General features: G+C 44.2%; 1 protein-coding gene across 1 annotated transcript; it reads left to right on the top strand.

Moving 5' to 3' along the window:
- The first annotated feature begins 312 nt into the window (after window positions 1-312).
- On the top strand, window positions 313-16,522 carry LOC112225994 (serine/threonine-protein kinase 17A). The gene is made up of 7 exons (XM_024390167.2): window positions 313-707; window positions 6,328-6,540; window positions 11,683-11,827; window positions 13,200-13,326; window positions 13,445-13,493; window positions 13,670-13,849; window positions 14,575-16,522. The coding sequence occupies exons 1-7, from the start codon at window positions 610-612 to the stop codon at window positions 14,858-14,860; spliced, it is 1,098 nt and encodes a 365-aa protein (XP_024245935.1). The 5' UTR covers window positions 313-609; the 3' UTR covers window positions 14,861-16,522.
- Window positions 16,523-18,467: the final 1,945 nt, after the last annotated feature.

Raw genomic sequence — 18,467 nt, 5'->3', positions numbered from 1 at the left:
ATCAAACTCTTATTGTTTTTAGGTGTGTGTGTGTTGCAAAATCTAAGCAGTAGGCGCTAAAGTTTGGTTACTTACTACCTGCATTAGAGGTGTAGCTGTGTCCATTTATTTTAAAGACATCTACTGAGGCAGTAAGAGTAGGCAACCTGTTGAATGCCACCCCAAGTAGGCTAGTGCCTGTCTATCAGCCGTGTCGTAGTATGCGCACTGATTTTAACCCTCCCCTTAACAAAGCCAAATTACGATTGGCTTTCATGGCACAGCGTCACTGAGAAAGGCTGGCTCTGCGATAGAGCTAATTTTTGGGACTGTCTATCTACACGCAAACTAACATACAGCGCTTGGCTTGATTACAGCTGCGGTGTATTAGTAGTTCCTCCATACTTTAATGATTCATCTGTCTTCCTGAGGGTCACAGAATTAACCTGGGGATTTTTTTGGTGCTGAGAAGTTTGCTGTTCTGAAGTTTAATTTACAACTTATTTTCCTGTTTATTTAGCTTTCTCTATATTTTTTTGTTGTCATGAAATTAACTTGAACGTATTGAACAGCTAATATAACTTCTGTCAAGGAAATATATTTTCTCTCTCCAATCGGACTGCAATAACAATGATGAACAAGAACGGGATGGTGACGAAGATTCACACGAGAATTAGGACCGATCCTTTCACGAGTAATTATGAGTTGCTTGGCAGAGAATTGGGCAGGTAAGTCGGATGAAATGTTTAATAAATGACCCTGTCCAGATCATGAAATGATGAGATAGAATAGATGTCAATGCGTGCTGCAGTGCGAAATAAACACGGGGGAGGCAGGGGCACTGTTAATTCTTTCAAGTGAGGAATTACACATTTGAAATGTTTGTCATTTTCTCTCTGCACGTGCAAACGGGGAGTAAGTGAACGTTTCACCTTGTCGGCCCAAAACGGATTAGTGGCGCTGGCACTGCCATGGAGAACTCTCGATCTGCGCCCATTGAATTGTTTTGTGTGGTTGGCATTTTTTTGTTGTAAGGGAAATCTGTGGGATGTGTTCTTTGTGTGAGCCCTGATATTTCTTTAAGTATAACCAGCCTGGTCTCAAAGACTAGACGTAACATAGTAAACGTAATTCTGAGACACTTAAATTAGTATGATATGTTACTTTTGGTATGGTTACTTATGGCAACAAAGAAAGGTTGGTTGGCCAGGCGTATAACGTGAACGTCTAGCATGCGTGTCGGATTCTCATCACAAACAACTTTAGCATTTTAGCTACTTTGCAACGACCTAGCATGTTAGCCAATCCTTCCCATAACCTTAACCCTTTAACTTAACTCCTAACGGTGGTGTAAAGTACTTATTAAGTACCATATGTTTTTTTTGTGGTGGTGTATCTGTACTCTACTATTTTATATTTTTGACAACTTTTACTTAACTACATTCCTATAGAAAATAATGTAATTTTTACTCCATACATTTCACCTGACACACAAGTAGTCATTACATTTGAATGCTTAGCAGGACAGGAAAATGGTCCAATTGACACTTATCAGGAGGTCATCCCTACTGCCTCTGATCTGGTGGACTCACTAAACACACATGCTTAATGTATAGAGTGCTGGAGTGTACCCTGGCTATCTGCTAATGACAAATGTAATTATGCCATCTAGGTTGCTTAATAGAAGGAATTTGACATTTATTTTACCTTTTTTTTGTTACTTTAGTATATTTAAAAAGAAATACTTTTACTCAAGTATTTTATTGGGTGACTTTCACTTGAGTTTTCTATTAAGTTTTACTTTTACTCAGGTATGACAAGTGAGTACTTTTCCACCATTGACTCATAACCCTAACTCCTAGCCCTAGTGAACATTAACAGCTAGCTAACGTTAGCAACAACAACAAATTGGAATTCATAAAATATCTAACTTTTTGCAAATTTGTAACATATTGTATGAATTGCAGTTCATAACATATCATACTAAATGGATGATGGACAGCCGCAAATGAATACATACCATATGAAACGTATCATACTAAATGGAGTGGTAGGATTTACGTACATAATAATGCGAAATTGGTATAAAAAAAGTTGGTATTACGAGCTCTGTTGAATTATGATAACAGCTAATGCACAATTGCATGGGTAGATCATTCTGAAAGGTGTTCATGACAGAGGTGGTGGATAAATTATGATAATTCACTAACATGTTTACCATTGACAAAAATTGTCAGTTCGGTCTACTTAACTGGGTATGTCTCCCATAGACACACACATGCACTAGCAGCTGGGTCTGGTCTACTTAGTAGTTCATTTACTTTCATTGAACCAGAAAAAACCAGTGAGTTGGGTGTCTCACTCCCTCTTCTGTCTCTGTTCATGATCTTGTAGGTGTTCTTGGGAGTCCACCTGACAACTGCGCAGTCACATATTTTCAGTCACAATAAAGAGCATCATAATTATGCCCCTTGTGGTCTGAGAACTGGTTTTGGTTTGTAGGCTACTTTTTTTTCATGGCTGATTTTACATGAGTAAGGAGTTGATAAATGCGATGCTAATTTAACCTTGTTTTTCTATGTGGTGATTTATTTTGGGGCAGATGGTATGTTGAATGTTACTTAATTCTAAAACAGGACCATTTTTCTGCTCATGATACACATAGTGTCAACACTAGCACAACAAAAATGTCCTTCATTTGGAATTCATCCCAGCCTTGAGCAATCGCATGTCAAATACACATGGTTAGCAGATGTTAATGCGAGTGTAGCGAAATGCTTGATTCTCCTTCAATTGTGGCACTTTCTGTCCCCTATAAACTGAATTGAGATGTCAGAGGAGAACTTTACCCTAAATCCCTATATCTCCCCTCTTTAACTGCTACTGCTGTGGGGGCCGTCGGTAGAAGGGTGAATATGCGATGCATTTTACCAGCCCCAGAATTATTAGCATGAAATATGCTCTGACCTACATGTGCCATCCTGGACTCAGTAGCTCCCGATCTCTACCTCCACCAAGGAATCGCTGGCATACACAAGTTAACACAGGAAGAGATGTTTGCTATTATATTCTGTTTTTTTTTCCAGGATCCAGACCATGCCTACAGCCTCACCCATGGCTGTTTGTTTGGGTCTGTTACAGTGGGCTATTTCCCTGCCAATCAGCCCTGTTTTGTCCTGGGGGTCAGGGTGCGGGATAACGTGTAATTACCATCACCGCCCAGTCCGGCCCCCTGTTGTTCTCCACAGATCAGCGAGTGTGACGTACCATGCATTTGAACCCAGACACTAACATGTGTGCATTCCATGGGAGTTGAATGGGGAGGTCTCAGATTTTAAACTCCCCAGGTCCAATACACATGGAGAATGTTTTATCTGGAACCTGTTGACTGGGGTTATTGTATCATCTGGACTTGGGTCATCACATTGCTTCTGTCTCGGGTGATATTGTACCAATACCCCATGCAACCGTCCTTTATAACTTCATAGGGAGATGGGGAGGTATTTAATTTCTCTCTTTTCTTGATAGTATGCAGTCGGGTGCTAAATAAAGACTCCTTCACTTCAGCCAGATTTCCCTGTCAGACACCATGGGACATCCTGGGCCAGCAGCCAGGACCTGGGGGGGCTGTTTGAGCTCTGAGAGAGCCCAGCGTCCTCTCGGCACTCCTTCTACCCCCATCTCTCTCTCCTCCTCCTCATCCTCCTCCCATTACTTCCTCGCCCCCACAACATCCTGATCTGGCCTCATAAATCCCATTAAGTGCAGGAATGTGAGCTGTGTTGGATGTCAGGAGAGCAACTTGTCAAGATTAGATGGCCAGTAGAAGAGAGATGGATCCCTCCCCCCCTCTCTCTCCACTATGTGTGAGACATTGTGGCCCCTGCTGGAGCGGATTTCCGCAATAACACCTTTGATGGCTTCTGATATCTGCCCCTGATTGCTTCCCTTCAATGATCCCCCCCCCCTCTGTAAATATGCTCAGAAGAGTAGAAGAGTTTTGACTTTGAGGGCAAGTTACGAGTTGACATGAAAGGTATTGACTTTGAACTGGTTGGAACAGGTCCCTGTTTCTAGGTCAAATGGTTGTCCTCTGATATTTAGTTAGTGAAAATCTAGGCTATCTTCACTATGATTTAGAAGGATGGCAAAGGGGTTGTCATTAACAACAATGTGTGGGTTTTTGTGTTTGAGGGGAGTTTTTGTGAGCGAGGCAGCTGAAGGCGATCAGCTGTCTGTGCTCTCCCAGACATGAGTCACTCCCCTTTTGAGAAACACCCCAGGGGGGGAAACAGTTTCTCAGTTAGATTAGTGCCATCACCACCACACGTTTCTGGGTTGGTGTCTATGCATACTGAATGAATGTCCTTTCATGGTCCCCTGTTGATTTTGAAGATTGACACACCACATACATGCTGACATGAAGCTGCATCATGATGGATCTGCAAATCAGGTGTTGGTGTGTTATGCATAATTGCCTTTTCCTGTGGGATTTGGGATTTACACAGAACGTTAAAGACAACCTTCAAGCGGCAGATGTGGTTTCTGTCCGAGTGTCTTTTGGAAGCAGCTTCCTGCTCGAGGAGAAGGCTGGCAGTAATGTCCCTCTCGTGGGTCAGACATTTTGAATTGAAGCATGTTGAATTGATGTTTGCATCCACTTCTAACCCCTGTGCTCTTGTCTCTGTGTTACTACAGAGAGTGTGAAAACAGCAGGGTAATGATGGCCTAGTTTAGCAACCTTTTGACCTGGTGTCACCATCTTAAAAGGCCTCCTGTTGCTCCTCCGCGTCGCCTGGGGTTTCTTTTAATATCATTGGCAGTTCCCAGCACAGAGGTAGCTGCTCTGAACTTGGGGAATTGGCTAATTAAAGAAGAAAGGCTTTGACTTTGAATGGTTTGGTTCTTTTGATTTGGAACAATGTGCCCTAGCAATCCTCACTAGGGCTGGGAAACCAGTGAGAGTGATGAAAGGGGAAGGAGGAACAGCCCACAGGGAATGGCCTTGTGCCAGCTAACATATCCAGGAGGAGTAGCAGGCGTTGGTTTACAGCACCGCCAGCCTGGAGGAAAGATGTTAGAAAATGACCGGCACCAAGCTGACATTCCCTCTCCATGCAGGCACAGCTTTTAATAGCAGAACCGTAGGGATGCCATTATGTCTACCTGTGCAGTTTCTATGAATGGTTACCTTTCACTGCCAGGCTCAGTTGAATCAGGAAAGTGAGGGAAGGCCGAAATTCACTAACAGGGTTGCCAAATGATTTGCTAAGTGACGTTGCGGTGGCCTTAAAAAAAAAATATATATATTTTTTTTTAAATCCAGGGGTTGGGTGGACTCCGCTGTGGCCTCCTGGACCCCCATCTCCCCTAGTCTAGCCCCAGGGAAGTGGGTGGTCCTAGTGCAGGGGCTGCCATGTTTGCTGGTCATCCTGCACAGGCCTTTGTGGCTGTCTGAGGAGATGCAGGGTCTGGGTGGAGGCGTTTGGGAATTCCGTTTGTCCCCTGCCGCAGTAAGAATGGGAAGTGTACAAGGCTCCTTTTATCGTCCTGGGATGGTGTTTTGTAGAAGGCTGGACACAGTGGGGTGATTCTACACATCGGATTTCCTGCCCACACCCGCAGCCTGGCCCGAAACACCTCTGTTGAATCCATCAATGTAATGCAGCAGCAAATGGAATGCTCAGATGGTATTCTAGAATTGTGGTTGTACATTCCTCTTTTTTTTCTTTTCTCTGGGGGTGGGGCTTGTGGACAGACAACAAGCCCAGCTGTTGCGCTCCTCTCTTTATGTTGACCTTTAAAGAGTGCTATTAATCTTATCACCCCCGCCGCCTGTCCATACAGCCACTCAGGCCCACCGTCACTCCTATCTCCTGCCTGTCAAGCCCTCCACTGTGGAAGAGGAGAGAGGCATATCTTACTACACTGATGAGGGAGCCTATCACTTGGTGTTCATCATCAGTCCTATATTGCATAACAATGGTAGATGACTCTGTGTATCCTTCTGTTTTGTAATACCACTCAGTCCACCTCTTCATTTTTCCTTGGTGGTCTTTCAGTGACCTGTGCAGCCTACCTATTGTAATCTGTTTCGCTGCACTGCAAAAAAAAAAAAAAAAGTTTTGCTTTATTGGTGTCATAATTGTTTGGAACGCTCCGTGCTGTAATTGCTGTTTCTCTCCCATGATTAGTCCCTGCAGGTTCATGGCCAGAGTCAATCAGATTTACCGATAAGACATTGAAGACAACCAAATCAAATGTGTAAGCCTCCTGTAAATGAAACTGTTAATTGTGTTTCTGATTATTCAACATATCCCTTTCCCCCCACTATTTTTCTCTTCCCAGGGGAAAGTTTGCTGTGGTGAAGAAGTGCATTGAAAAGGCGACAGGGACGGAGCACGCTGCCAAGTTCTTGAGGAAGCGTCGGAAGGGCGAGGACTGCCGCATGGACATCCTCAACGAGATCGCTGTTCTGGAGTCAGCCAAGGCTAACCCTTATGTGGTGGCGCTGCATGAGGTCTACGAGACCAACTCTGAGATTATCCTCATCCTCGAGTGGTGAGTGAGCTCGTAATGCATCAAAACGCAAAGACCATGGAAAAACGTGGTGTGTACAGTATGTGCGTGTGTGTTTGGATCTCTGCACCGCCCTTAGTTCATGTCGCCAGTGATGGGAGAAAATGCTGGTGATGGTAATCTAGAAGACCTTTTAAACTCTCCGTACATGTTGATGCTCCACCACAATGCAGCACTGCCAGGAAAAAATGGGATGAAATGATAAGGTTTCTAATGAGGGGGGAAATGAGAAACCATTATGAGCCATTTGCTGAAAGAACTTTCCGTCTCTGCAGGTTTTTCTATTTCTGCGTAGTTTCGAGGGGTTTTGATTTGATGTGGTCGCCTGAGTCAAAATGTATTCTGCTTATATAAAACATGGGATTTTTTTTTTTACGTGATTTTTTTTTGTTTCAAAACCGCATGAGATCTTGCGTAGACAGGATGTTGAGTGACATGAATGTCAGAGCTTTGGGTTTCTTGAGAAATGGTAGATTACATCTCGCCAGTCTAACCCTCACGCTGACTTCCTGTGTTTTTGCTGTCTTCTGAGGATGCAGCTGCGTGTCACTCATGAGTTTGTCACCTTTAAAAACAGCTGCGTGTGCACGCACACCAAGCACGCAGGCCTGCTTGAACCTTGTAACCTTATAAGGAAATGATAATTCCCCTGTGGTTGGTCGCTGTGCTCATAGCCACATCCCCGATTCTTGTTACCTTGTCTGACTGATTGTGTCAGTGTTCCTGTAAACAGACGAACGAAGATGGGCCAAAGGACTCGATCTAGAAGATTCTTGAGAATAAGTATTTGTCACGTGATACATTTTTAAGGAAAGCTAGCATCAGTCAAATTATTTCGTCATGCTTTTTACCAGCCCCAATAGTGGCTCTGCTTCCTCTTTTCACACTGGGGGGTGTGTGTGTGTGTGTGTGTGCTTGATCTTGGACCCCAGTGTGAAAAGAGGAGGCAGAGCCACTAATTCATGCCTTCACTGGGTCAGCTCTGCAGGGGCAGGCACTGGCCCATAGCCCTGCACTAGCTGCCAGATAACTTTGCGCTTCCTTGTGCTGTCATCCTTTGTCTATCTGAAAGTTTGAGAGATTCTTCTGGGCCTATGTTCATCCAGATCCCAATGTAGGTTATGGTTCCTAGTGAAATCCCCTACCAACTTGGCAATCTGCAGCCATTGAGATGCTGTTGCAGCCTGTATGACTGAACTTTTTAACTCTGTTAAAGGGCTCTCTGACCTCAGCGTGGGCTAGCTTTGCTGCAAACCAGAGAATAACGTTCCATTTCCTGTGGGTTTACATAGAAGCCGTTAGTGACGCTCCCAAAAGTAGCACACACACAAAGTAGCATCCGCATACTCACACATTGGCACACATTGGTTTGCACATAGCCACAACCACATCCCCACGCAACTTATGAGAAATGGAAACGATAAACTACATTTTTCTCATCAGTAAGTTTTTAAAACCAGTCTGTGCGAGCACCACAAACGCCACACATAACGACTAGTCTAAATGAAAATGCCACTTTTTAATGAGAAATTAACCTGTATCTCTGCTTAGAACGCATTCTGACGGTTTAATCATAATGGTTTTCCGTACTCGAGGCATAGTCCATGGCCTGCTTCAGATGGTGGTGAATAGTTGCATGAAATACATTTCTTCAATGGTTCTCCAACAAACCTTTGCTTGTCATCTGTGTTCCCAACTCTCTACATGTCTTGTCAAGGAAAACACATGGTGTTATCAGAGATCAAACAACCCTCTAGGATGAGACCAAACATCTTATATTTTGGTCACATTGACAAATACAGTATTGTGCGGGCCTGCCGGGTGGTGCAGTGGTCTAGGGCAGTGCTAGCTGTGCCACCAGAGACTCTGGGTTCGCGCCCAGGCTCTGTCGCAGCGTCGTCCGGGTTAGGGAGGGTTTGCCCTAGACCACTGCACCATTGTCTCATCGCGCACTAGCGACTCCTGTGGCGGGCCGCACGCTAACCAGGTGCACGGTGTGTCCTCCGACACATTGGTGCGGCTGGCTTCCGGGTTGGATGCACGCTGTGTTAAGAAGCAGTGCAACTTGGTTGGGTTGTGTTTCGGGGGACGCTTTTCGACCTTCGTCTCTTCCGAGCCTGTGCGGAAGTTGTGACGATGAGACAAGATAGAAACTACTAACAATTGGATACCACGAAAAGGGGGTAAACATTTTTTTTTTTTTTTAAATACAGTATTGTGCAGGTGCATTTCTAGAGGTCTACATTATATGTGGGAAAATTAGCTGTACTTACACTGTGACCTTGAAAAACTAAGGTTTGGTCCAACCCTCAGTCACTACATATTTGTTTATCATCTGGCAAACAATACAAGATACATGTGTTGTGAATACTGTACTCAGCTGTTTCACCTCAGAGGCCTTGAACTCATGACACTGCTGTAAACTGAGGTAACTTCAGATAAGAGGAACTCAAAATCCTAACCAATTACAGGCAATCGGATAGTCTTGGGAATGGCAGTCCGGTCCACAGATTGCCCGGCCAATCATAACCCTAGAGCAGCTTTAAAGCTTTACACGGGTATGTTTATGAAAATGTATCACTTTGACTCACTCCAGCTTGATCTTTCAGCGCTGATGGAATCATTCCTGAGGTAATTGTTTTTCTACAACAGTTTTTCATCCCCTCTAATTGGGAAAGAGGGTGGTGTTTTCTTCTTCCCCTCTGTCCTCTTAATTCTGCTTTCATCCTGAAGTGTAATGGTATCTGATGTTTTTACGTGGGTATTGAGACATCTTACGGAACGCACATTGAAACCCTCCCCTCCAGTCCATGTCAGCCATTTTATCTTTGTCACTTCAAATGTATGCAGTCAATGGATTATGTAAGAGTCTTTGATACACATCTCCACTGTCTGGCATGGGATGGCGTTCATTTAAAACTGCAATAACGTCTTCAGAAGATCTTTTTAGGAACTAGTAAAAGTGTTTTTGAGGATGAGGGCGGTCTAATTAATTGTATTCCAATTTTCTAAATTCTCTTCATTCTAGTAAGGTTTGACACATCAAGTCTCCTGTAACAGAGGATGAGTTGTCACAGCATAATCCCATCTAAATGATGACAACTCTGAAACCAGTCTATGTACTGTACTGAGAACACAATGCAGTCAACACACAGGCCTTGTGAGAAGTGATCAGTAGTAGGCTTTGAGCTTCTCTCTTTGTTTGGTAGCTGGCCAGCAAGAGCATAATGCCTATTCCTGGCGATCTTAAGTGCAGGCTAACCAGTATCGTTCTCCTCTCATTGAGAACTCATGGCTCATCTGTCTTCAGCTCGTTCTCAAGTAGCTCTTTGCCTGCCCTCTGCCCAATCCTGATGTTCTGCGGGTGACGGCTACTGAGTCTCTTTTGATGGGACTCTGTGCTGTTCTTCTGTCTTAAGTGGATGGGAAACCATTCCATGTCGCCTGTCTGCTGACTGACAGTGGAGAGACTGGTCCACTGAGGCATAGAGGGAGAAAGGAGACCATACTTCTCCCGCCATCATGTTTGTATGTCCTCAGTCCATGTCATTTCTACAGGATGGCTCTTGTTCATACTAAAAGCCTTGTCTCCTCCTAGATGAGTTTATTGAAGTATTTTGGAGGGTACCTTTTGGTAATTAGTTCAAACGGGGGAAAAAAGGGGTGGGATAATTAGACCTATTTGAGTCAATTGTATTAAATTGAGACCCAGCACATGGAACAGATGTACAATGAGTGGCACGATCAGTTAGCTTAAAAAAATAAATACAATTATAATGCAGTTGTCAGCAAGCATAAATCAAAGCCATGCTTCCAACGACACACTGATGTCTCTCATTTCCTCTCTACCCCCCCCAAAACTGGTAAACTAGGCCTGCTATGCACATTTGGTATACATGGGTACTGTCGGGACTTTGGGGGTCCGAAGAGACGGCCAGCAATAAATGTGTGGAGCCCCAAACGAAAGGGGATTTATATGGCCCAATGATGGATATCCAGAAAAACAGAACCTGATATTTTCGCAGCTGAGGACAGTAAAGGTGAAGGTGCGAGGCTACCCAGGGATTAGATGGTGTGGTTATGTAACAGTTATGCCCGGGCCATGGTTGCAGATTTCCTCTCCAGATAAAAACCATGTGTGCTGACTAAATCCCCCACACGCGGCTGTGCTATTTGGCAAGCGTCCTCTCTCTAGGCTTTTCATCTGCTTTGGAGAAGCATCCAACACAAATGTGCCGTGTCCCAGACGGCATTGCTTACCACTGTTACACAAGGATTGACAAACCAGGATTTTGCCTTAACAAAACTGAGAAGTTGCCATTTTAGTTTGGTAATTAAGCCTTTCTATTTTCTAAGTGGAGCCCAAAAAAATAGGACAACTCTCCCTAATCCTGAGCAGTTAGGAGTGGATGCCCAGGTTGGATAAACTTCCAATTTTGGGGAGTGACACAGCAGTGTGGTGGTAGTGTCCTATCCACTACTTTAAAACTATGGGATCGTTTCAGTGTGCTGTCACGGTCTTACGTCTTAGGTAACTCTTTATTATACGACAGGGATCTCGAGTTTGATAGAGTTAATTCTTTCCCCTTCGTTTTTTTTGTTTGACTTAACTCATCTGGAATTTGTGTGTAACTCTGGAAAGCCTTATCCGGGACTGGCACTGACTGATATGGGTCCTCGTATCTCGAGTCAGCTGAGGTCAGGGAGGCACCATTTTTCTTCTGATTTCCGTGCGGGACGTCAGAGTGCCACAGACAGGGGTCACATGCTTTGTGTGTGTGTGTGGATGTGGAGCACTGACCCTGTTCCCAAGCCCAAAGTACAAGAACCACTGGGCCAGTGGCGTAACTTTAAAAATAAAAAAATCACGGGCTAGGGCTCGCCACACTTCACTGTGTGATATAACGGGACAGGGGTGTGGCTGGCATTGTTTGATTTCATAGTGGTACAAATGCAGTGATTTACAATGTATACAGTTTATACTATTCATGAGTGTAAATGCTTTACAATGCATCATCAGCAGCCCATGTCACAAAGTACAGATATAATTAACATGTACTGCTTGTTGTTCGTCTCATCACCATGGGTCTATTTTGATCCTCCATTTGCCTCTGTGTTTTCCAGTGCTGCCGGTGGAGAGATCTTCAACCAGTGTGTTGCGGAGAACGATGAGGCCTTCACAGAGAAGGATGTGATCAGGTTGGCCAGACAGATCCTCACCGGCGTGGCCTGTCTGCACCGCAACAACGTGGTCCACTTGGACCTGAAGGTCAGTAGAAAGCTCATCTCGTCACCCAGAACCAAATCAGCTACTAGTTACGTCTGTCAAAGCGAGAGACTTGTTTTGGGTTTTTTTAAACACAAAAAAAAACAGGGCACCCCTGGAATGGGTGACTTTCTCAACTGCCATATTGCTCCCCTTAAGCAATGAGAAGCCCTTAATGTGGCAGAGCAATAACTCTCCCTGTACATGGGACTTGTCTAGCAAATCAAGACGCCCATCTGAGTTACTCTGTTAGCTTTTAACGAGTGACAACTGTTTTTATGTGAATGCTGCATAGTTTTCGTCCCCGGAGTTCCCGCTCTTACAAATGAACCCTGTCAGGGTCTGGTTTCTCTCTCTCTGTAGAACTTATTTTGTAAAATACTGCAGGGTTGTGACACAGAACAATAGCTGTACGTCTTATAGGTTTGTTTTGTCTGCCCAGTGATGTCAAAAACATTTGTGTTGTTGATAATGATGAATAAAAAAACACTGTTTTGGAGCGTGTTAGAACTTGGCAGGCAGGAGATATATATATATATATGAAGAAACCCTCTGTTCCAGAGGGGTTTATGAGTAGGGTTTTTGAATGAGGGGGACTGAACCGACTCTGTCCCCAGACTAGATTTTATTGGCTCCCCCATTTTTCTTTTTCTCCTCCCCCAGTGATAGACAGTATTACATCTATTCCTGGTGAAATGTCGCTGGCAGGCTCTGGTCTGTGTCTCTTGCTCCGTCATTTATCCTAGCTTTTTAAAATGTATTTGACCTTTTTATTTAACTATGCAAGTCGGTTAAGAACAAGTTATTTACAATGACAGCTACCCCACCAAATCCTGCCCTTACCCGGACAACGCTGGGCCAATTGTGCGCCACCCTATGGGACTCCCGATCATAGCTGGTTGTGATACAGCCCAGGATCGAACCTGGGTCTGTAGTGATGGCTCTAGCACTGCGATGCAGTGCCTTAGACCACTGCGCCACTTGGTCCTCCAAGATTCTGGCCAGAGGCCCCAGGCCAGGAATCTAGCCAGTATGACCCAGAGGTTAATAAGCATCATACATGATATAGGAGCCATCTAATCTGATAGGCCCTCCAAGACATCCCACCTTTCCTTGGAATCATCTAATAGGCTAAGGGATGAACCTGGTTTAGTGATATTGATGTCACCAAATTGAATCCCTCTGGGGCTGTACACTCTGGGTTTGGCTTATTCATGTAGAGGTAGATTAGACTCTTTAATGGGAGGCCTTGAGTATCGATGACTACTCTACTGATTCACAATCTATCAAGCATGGTATGTGACCTCTGTCAATTCACTTACCACGCACTCTTTGGATTTGGTCTCATCTGTCTTATTTCGGTCTCTCCCCTCAGCCCCAGAACATCCTGCTGACCAGTGCCATCCCACTGGGTGATATCCGCATCGTGGACTTTGGCCTGTCCAGACGCATGGACAATGTGACGGAAGTCCGAGAGATCCTGGGCACCCCGGAGTATGTGGGTGAGTCCTGGCTTCTGCAGTCGGTCTATATCAATAAGGAAGATGGATAAGCAATTCTTAACTTCAGTACTGTAAAAATGTTTATCAGGACTAATTGGCGTTGTCTATGTTATTCCAGCTCCAGAGATCCTGAACTATGAACCCATCAGCATAGCGACAGACATGTGGTGAGTATGAGCCAAATGGACTGCGTCAAGCAGATATCAGCTAGTGTCCTCAATACATCTCGGTTTTTCCAGAAGCCATAAAATATTGATATCACCAGCCAGCTCCACAGTGGAAATCTGAGAAAAATACTCATGTCTTGTAGTCTGACACTTTTCCCTCCTCCTCCTCCTCTCAGGTCCATAGGGGTCCTGACCTACGTCATGCTGACGGGCGAGTCTCCGTTCCTGGGGGACAACAAGCAGGAGACCTTCCTGAACATCTCCCAGATCAACGTGGACTACTCCCAGGATGCCTTCGAGGGCATCTCCTCCCTCGCCATTGACTTCATCAAGACCCTGCTGCTCAAAAACCCCAGGTGAGGAACAGGATAGGTTCAAGAATCAACACTCAATTAGTTCAGTGCCACAGCCCGACAGATGGATGTTCTCCCACATGTCCCATATTGAGTTCAACGCTAATTAACACGTGAGCGATGTCATTTATACTGCTGCTTGCAGCACAGCCTCGTTAAGTCTCCCGATGCATGGTAACATATATGAACAATTTAATATAAGGATACTGGTCCTTGTTACGTTTCGTCTATTAACACGTTCTGTGTCACCACTGTCACTATTTGGCCAAGTGTTCCAGCACAGAAGGGCTACATACTGTATGTCACCATCATGTCTCAATGATAAACAGCAGTAGTCTATCGCTGTGATCCAGGGCCGTAATCTTCACTCAATATAATTTAATTGCTGTAGATTATCGGCGGTATTAAAAATAAAAAAAAAAGAAGTGGAAAAAATTCCTGTGTGTCTGAGTAATCCCAAAGAGGGGAAAAGGCTGGGATGAAAAAGTGGGCTTTGGTGGTTTTTCAAACAGACTGTCAGAGAAAGAAGAGTGTCTGGGGGAAGGGGAGGGACAGGAAGTTGTATAACTGCATATTTGTCACCTTTTTACCATTGGCTTTCCTTTACATATATTCACCGTAGCTATTTCAGTTTTACTTTCAAAACGGATGAACAGAAGCTTTAAAGTCCTTGCTGCCTAGACATTGATTTGAGTTCTGACACGTATCCTCTCTCTGTGTGTCCACAGGAAGAGAGCCACTGCAGCAGAGTGCCTTAACCACCCCTGGCTGAATGGACCAGCTGACCTTTACACCCAGCTCCACGCCAGCTCTCTACCCTCATTGGATGAGCCTGAGACCAGCCAATCAGAGTCTGAGCCTGAGAGCCCGGCACCCTCCCCAGAGCTGGAGAGCATGGGTTCGTACCTGATGTGCCCCGGTCAGGTAGACCTGAAGACGGGCCGCAATGCCTTTTCCTTCACTTCTGAGCCCTTCCCCGCACTGACAGAGATCCAACAGGAGCTCATCTGCTGAGGAAGGGCTCCACTAGACACTGTGTGTAGTGACTGACTGGACTGCTGTCACAGAATGGACACTGTCTGGAAGCCAGTGAGACCTGGTCTGGTCCTACGCAGGGCCTCCAGCTCTGTTTTGACTCTGTATGTGTGCTGCTGCTACTGCTGCGATGGATGTGTGATATCTGTCTGAGCTCAGCTGACCGTGTGCAGTAAATCCATGCGTGTTTGATGCATGTTACCCTGTGCTGATTAGTGTGCTGATGCGTGGTGTCTGGTAATGAGCCACACTGACACACTTTTAATGCATGTGTAGCGAGGGTACTGTAACTGTATGAGTGCTGTGAATGGAAGGAGTAGGCCAGTTCTTTGTGCTCGGCTATGAAGACTAGAACAATAGGACTGACTTCATCCATCACTTGGTCTGGTCTGCACTCTGAGTCCTACTTTGTCCCAGGCTGGGTTGATCCCATGTTGGTCCTCAACCTGGCTCTCACCTTGGCTGCCCTTCACGTTCCACTCCCTAACTGACCTTTGAACCTGTACTTCTCCTCTCCTTTGTGAGGATGTAACTGCTCACCCTGAGAGGAAATGACGTTGGCCAACAGGAAGTTGGAACCACTTTGCTTTTGTTGAGGTCTGAGCCTTAAATGCCTTTTCATGATGATGTTGATTATGAAGGATGCCTATGTGGTTAGACAGATGTCCCTAGATGAGATGCTGCCTACGCAGCAAAGGAAACCTAACTGATGGACTGTTCGGGGAGTGCCCTCACAGAAACCAGTCAGAAGGGTTAAATAGTCCTCTCTGATTTTGTTTGTTCATATGACCACTTCAGGCCCCCAAAACATAGAAAGCCATCTCAATCACCAATCTAATTAAATCACATCCTTTGTTTAGTGGTAAGGACAATCTTGATGTCAATTTAAAGCACTTTTTTTATTTTAAGAATGAACTACACAAATGGTCAGAAAGTAATAACCAAAGTCTTGATGAAATGGCTCAAAAAGCACAGTTTAGTTGAATGATTAATTAAGACACAAATGTACATGGCCACTTCGCACCATATATTGTTAATATATTCGCATCACTCGTTTCTACCAAGTGCCATATAGTTCACCTGTTGTGTTTCTGTTTATTCTTGTGAGAATTTTTTTTTTTGCTATTGTTGCACAATTTCCATGTACTCATGTTTGAAATATCAGTTTGCCATGTTGGATATGTCACAATATATTTCCCTTCAGGCTTTGTGAACCCGATGTCTTTTTGAAGAGGAAGTGACTAGGATTCAATGATTTGCAACCAATTGAAAGGCTTTGAAGAGCTCCTTTTGGATATGTGGCGTTTGAGTGAAGATCACTTACTCTTGAGGGCTTCTCAAAAAGTACTGAAGTGTATATTGTTTGATAGTGTAAGAATAATCTGTAAAATATTTTAATATCCATAATGTATGAACATTTTAATAATTATTGTATGCCTCCCTTTTTTGTTTTGTTTTATTTTTATCTCGACTCTGTACTTATGACTTTCATTCCTGGTTACTGCTCATGGAATTTCAGGCAGGTTTGCACTTGTGTCCAGGTGGACGTTACATTGAAATGAATAAATGTTGATGGCATTCCTCGCAAAGATTTATCGAAGAACAATAAATGTACATTTTGTATTAAACTATTCATCTTGATGAATTGACTTCATTGTGTGGTCTGTTTTTAAGGCATGGAACAACCCCTGCTTGTCTTATTCCCTCAAACCACAAAGCTTTAGTCTGGTCAGAATGTAGTTCCTTGTACAAAGGACCGGGGAACTATTGTGACCCAATTGAACATTTTATTCTCATGTTATGTGCTGAAATATTATGGTCTCTTCACTTGGAAAAACATTCCTCAAACTACAGTATCTTTAGTTTACACTTAAGACCATTTCCCAAGTGTCAGTCTTTCCTGTTTTTGGTACTTTTGGGGAAACAAGTTAAATGTAGCAAGAAGAACTGATGGATTTCCAGAAATATCTAGCCACACTTCACAGGAAATACCAGTCACTTGAAAAGGGACATGCTGTGATGCTTTCTTCACTGGTGTGTGTGTGTGTGTACACACACACACGTTCTCCCTTGTTTACTTGCAGCAGGTTGAACAATGTCCCTGCGTGCCAATGTTCTGGATTCTTGCTTTAATGTGCTCTTCCGCTGAGGGTCGGCACTGGGCCCAGTCCAGCTAGCTCCACTCAGGCTATGTTGAGCTCTGGACGGACGGACAGACTGGACCTGCCTGGAGTGACTGTTTCCCTTGAATATCCTGCTCCTTTGACCTTCGGAATGCAAGAAATGTTAGTAACTTTCCCTCTCCCTTTATTCACCCTTGTTAATATAGCCTTTGTTTTCTCAGCAGGAGTGGCTCTGTTTTGCACCATGGCTATATTTTCACACCTACCAACCCCATACACACATTCACGCCCTCGGCACGCGCACATTATGCAAAACATGACAGAGATGATAGGCTATGACTATGTGGCTGCGTTTCTCACAGTTGCGGGAACATTTTGTCCCGATATCTGGAGGACAGCCATTGTGAGGATTTTAAAAAAATTAATTCAGGTGTAGTTCTATCAAGACCCAAAGCCTTCACGGAAGAACTACAGCTCAAAACCACAGGACCAATACAAATGGAGAAAACGAAGAGAAGCTTCCATAGACACAACGATAACCTGCTCTCTGGAGGAGATGCAAAGACTTTCATTTTGGTTTATCAGTCTGATTCAATGATCTGTTACAGCATCTAACTCCTCTCCATTGACCTTCGCCCTCACATCTCCAGCCATGATGTTAGCGGAAGTACTCTGTGTGAACTGTGTTGCTGATGTACTAAACAAAATGTGGCCGTTCTGTTTGAAAATGTCAGACATCTGGATTCTAAATCGTTCCTGCTTAAAGCAGCCGGCGAGCTTTTTGTTCCCTGGTAACCAAGCGTCCTAAAAGAGCAGAATTTGTCACAACCTTGATCCCCGTGTTGAAAATGTAACAGGGAATCCGAAAAACAGAACGTGGGGAAGAGGAGGAATCTTTTGTCTTCCCATATAGACACCATTGACTGAACTCAACATCCCGTTACAAAACCAAGATTGACCATGTTTGACAACCGGTTGGAATTAGGAATATGGATCACTGCATCGGTGTTCATTTGAATTGTTTGAGCATGGCGCAAATACTATGCAAATAGAATGTTGGACTTTGTTTCCATAAGATCATATTGATATGAAGTCATGAGAGATCTTCCTTATGAGATTAGTGTGAAGGCTGTTTGTATGAAAGACCAAGCCAACACACGGCCTTACCATGCTCTATTTCAAAACTTAAGGACATTTAGCAGCTGACACCAGGGACGATTCTTTTATACCCCTGCCTGCTTATACTTTTCTCTCACTTTTCTCTCTTTTTGTTTGTCTTTATCTGTCACGTTTCTCTGGTGCTCTTTCATTCGCCCCGTTCTCTTCCATCTCTAGATCTCTGTCAGTCTTTCAACTTTCATTCGCCCCGTTCTCTTCAATCTCTAGATCTCTGTCAGTCTTTCAGCTTTCATTCGCCCCGTTCTCTTCCATCTCTAGATCTCTGTCAGTCTTTCAGCTTTCAT

Source organism: Oncorhynchus tshawytscha, linkage group LG27 (assembly GCF_018296145.1).
Source record: "Oncorhynchus tshawytscha isolate Ot180627B linkage group LG27, Otsh_v2.0, whole genome shotgun sequence".
In the NCBI taxonomy this organism is placed as follows: Eukaryota; Metazoa; Chordata; class Actinopteri; order Salmoniformes; family Salmonidae; genus Oncorhynchus; species Oncorhynchus tshawytscha.
Note: the sequence above shows the minus strand (reverse complement) of the source record. Positions and strands in the feature narration are given on the sequence as shown.

Excerpts from the sequence above, each read along its gene's own strand:
- LOC112225994 (XM_024390167.2), top strand. The coding sequence starts at position 610 with ATGATGAACAAGAACGGGATGGTGACGAAGATTCACACGAGAATTAGG. Across the intron at positions 13,327-13,444 it reads GGGCACCCCGGAGTATGTGG|CTCCAGAGATCCTGAACTAT; the intron begins GTGAGTCCTGGC and ends ATGTTATTCCAG. Across the intron at positions 13,850-14,574 it reads CTGCTGCTCAAAAACCCCAG|GAAGAGAGCCACTGCAGCAG; the intron begins GTGAGGAACAGG and ends GTGTGTCCACAG.